This window comes from Merops nubicus, unplaced genomic scaffold (genome assembly GCF_000691845.1).
Source record: "Merops nubicus isolate BGI_N331 unplaced genomic scaffold, ASM69184v1 scaffold19500, whole genome shotgun sequence".
Classification (NCBI taxonomy): domain Eukaryota; kingdom Metazoa; phylum Chordata; class Aves; order Coraciiformes; family Meropidae; genus Merops; species Merops nubicus.
The window spans coordinates 18197-20842 of record NW_008583798.1 but is presented as its reverse complement, the minus strand read 5'-3'; the positions used below and the strand labels follow the sequence as shown (position 1 = coordinate 20842).

General features: G+C 49.3%; 1 protein-coding gene across 1 annotated transcript in view; it reads left to right on the top strand.

Annotated features, from left to right (window-relative positions):
* Nucleotides 1-1323: 1323 nt before the first annotated feature.
* Nucleotides 1324-2646, top strand: part of STIM1 (stromal interaction molecule 1) — a gene marked incomplete at both ends in the record, with an annotated part of 13941 nt that continues 12618 nt past the window's right edge. Inside the window, 1 exon segment of the mRNA XM_008942332.1 lies at nt 1324-1501. Within this exon segment, the coding sequence (XP_008940580.1) occupies nt 1324-1501 (178 nt within the window).

Sequence of the window (2646 nt, the reverse complement as noted above, 5' to 3'; positions counted from 1 at the left end):
ATCTGCAGTGATGGAGCATCCACAACTTCCTGGGCAACCTGGGCCAGTGTCTCACCACCCTCAGAGTGAAGAACTTCGACCTCATTTCTAATCTAAATCTTCCCTGTTCCAGTTTGAACCCATTACCCTTTCTCTTATCACTACAAGGTCTTGTCAAAAATCCCTCCATAGTTTTCTTGTAGGCCCCCTTCAGATACAGGGAGGCTGCAAGACGGTCTCCTTGGAGCCTTCTCCTCTGCAGGCTGCCCAAGCCCAACTCTCTCCTGCTGGGCTCCCAGAAGAGGGGTTCCCCCCTCGGGGCATTGCTGGGGCTCCTCTGGCCCTGCTCCAGCAGGTCCCTGTCCTTGTGCTGTGGGCTTCAGAGCTGGATGCGGTGCTCCAGGTGGGGTCTCTTGCAAGCAGAGTAGAGGAGAAGAAGCCCCTCCTGCAACCTGCTGGCCGTGCTGCTGGGGGTGCCACCCAGGGTATGGTTGGGAGCTTTCCACTTCCCAAGTGAGCAGCCAGCCCCCATGCACCCTTCCCCGTTGCCCCAGCTCTGGTGATGTGACACATGTATTTTGGCTTGTGATCATAGAAGGGTTTGGGTGGGATGGGACCTTCAGAGGTCACCTAGTCCAACCCCCTGCAGGGAGCAGGGACATCTGCAACTAGAGCAGGTTGCTCAGAGCCCCGGCCAACCTCCCCTGGAATGGTTCCAGGGATGGGGCAGCAACCACCTCTCGGGGCAACCTGGGCCAGGGGCTCACCACCCTCAGTGCCAAAAATCTCTCCCTTCTCTCTGTCCTGAATCTTCCTCTTTGAGTTCCAAACCAGCAGATACTGAACAGTGAGTTGCTCTGAGTTTGTCCAAGCTGCTCTTCCTCATGTTTCAGCTTTCTCAGCATGTTCTTCTTTGAGGTTTTACTAAATAGTAAACAGTAAAAATTTCTGCTTGAATCATGGTTTTGGTTCTTGTTCAGCCCCTAACCCCCACGACTGACTTCCTTTCTCTCATGCATCTGTGCTTTTTTTTTTTTTTTTAAGCAGCTGTGTTTTCCCAGCCATTGAAAATAGGAGTTTCCACATTGGGCTGTAATTCTGATGCAAAGTTTTGCAACTTGATGATGTGATATTGATCTGCCCTGTCTCCGTGATCACAGTCAAGCTGCTTTTTTTCCTCTTAAATATCAACATAACTCATTTTGTTCCCTTTGTGAGAGCTGGGCCACACTTCTTTCTAACACTGTCCTAACTTCTTGTGTCCAGCTTTGGTGCAGAGTTAATCATTGCTGTGTTAATCGTCATCTTCTTCTGAATTCATTAGTGTCCCTGGTTCTCTTCCAGTAACTCGTCACAACCATCTGAAGGACTTCATGCTGGTGGTGTCCATCGTCATCGGAGTGGGTGGCTGCTGGTTTGCCTACATCCAGAATCGCTACTCAAAGGAGCACATGAAGAAGATGATGAAAGACCTCGAGGGACTCCACAGAGCTGAACAATCTCTCCATGACCTTCAAGAGAGGTAGGTTTTCTGTGTCCACCTAGTTGGAGCATTCAGCTCCTCACCAGACTTGGTCATTGGTCATTACTGGTTCAACAAAACAGTTTCTGAATTTCTGGGAAGACCTGACCCCCTTTAGTCCTGCTACTTCTGGCTGGTGAGTGCTCTCCTCCCTACACTCAACACTTGGCTGCCTTAAAGAGCAAAACATCCAACTGAGCCCAAGAGGATCCCCACCCCCAAAATTAGTGTCACTCTGTCCCTAAGGGGCAAAAAGAGCCTCATAAAGGAGGGTAAGATAAATCCACCTCATGGAGAATTTGCCATCCAAGCTCATCAGGTTGTTTCACCCTGGCTTCTGCCAGAAGAAAAGCATGTTGAAGCAGCCAGAGGAATTATACATCCCCTCTGGAATTCTTGGAGCTGTAGGTCAAAGTCCATCCTTCCCTGCTTCCAGGATGATACCTAAATCCAGGAGTGTTGCCTAGGAAGAATGAAAAAATTTAATCATTTTGGAGTATTAAATATGAATATCTGAACTTGAGGCACTTGGAAGAATCCTCCCTTTAAGGAAAAGAAAGATCATCCAAGCCTGTAGATGAGAAACCTCTGGTGGTTTTTGGCAAGAAGATATTTTTTAAGGGTTAGATTTAGCTAACAGTCTTGGTTTTTCACGATTTTCATTAGTTTTAAGTGTAATTCTGGCAGATAAACCTGAATCTGGCTGCTGTCTAAGCTGACGGGCATGTTCCCAGTGGCTTCTCCGAAAGCAGAGCCTGGCCCTGGATTCACGTGCTGGCTTCTCATGGGTGGTGTGACCTGTGCCAGCACCAGGATCCCGAGGACATCAGTCTGTGGTGGAGACTTGAGAACAGCCAAGTCTGTGGAAACCATGTGACGTACCCACAGGATTGCAGCTTGATTTCATGCCTGCGTGTTCGTGGGAGCCTCCAGGGAATTGTCCCTTATGTGAGCGTGTTGCCAAAGGCTTTTCTTCATCAAGTGCAATCACATCATCTGGTGGCTGCATGGAGGGCAAACACCTGAATTACAGAATCACAGAGAATGGTGGAGTTGGAAGAGACCTCTGGAGATCATCTCTTCCAACCCCCCTGCTCCAGCAGGTCACCCACAGCAGGGTGCCCAGGCTCACATCCAGGTGGGAT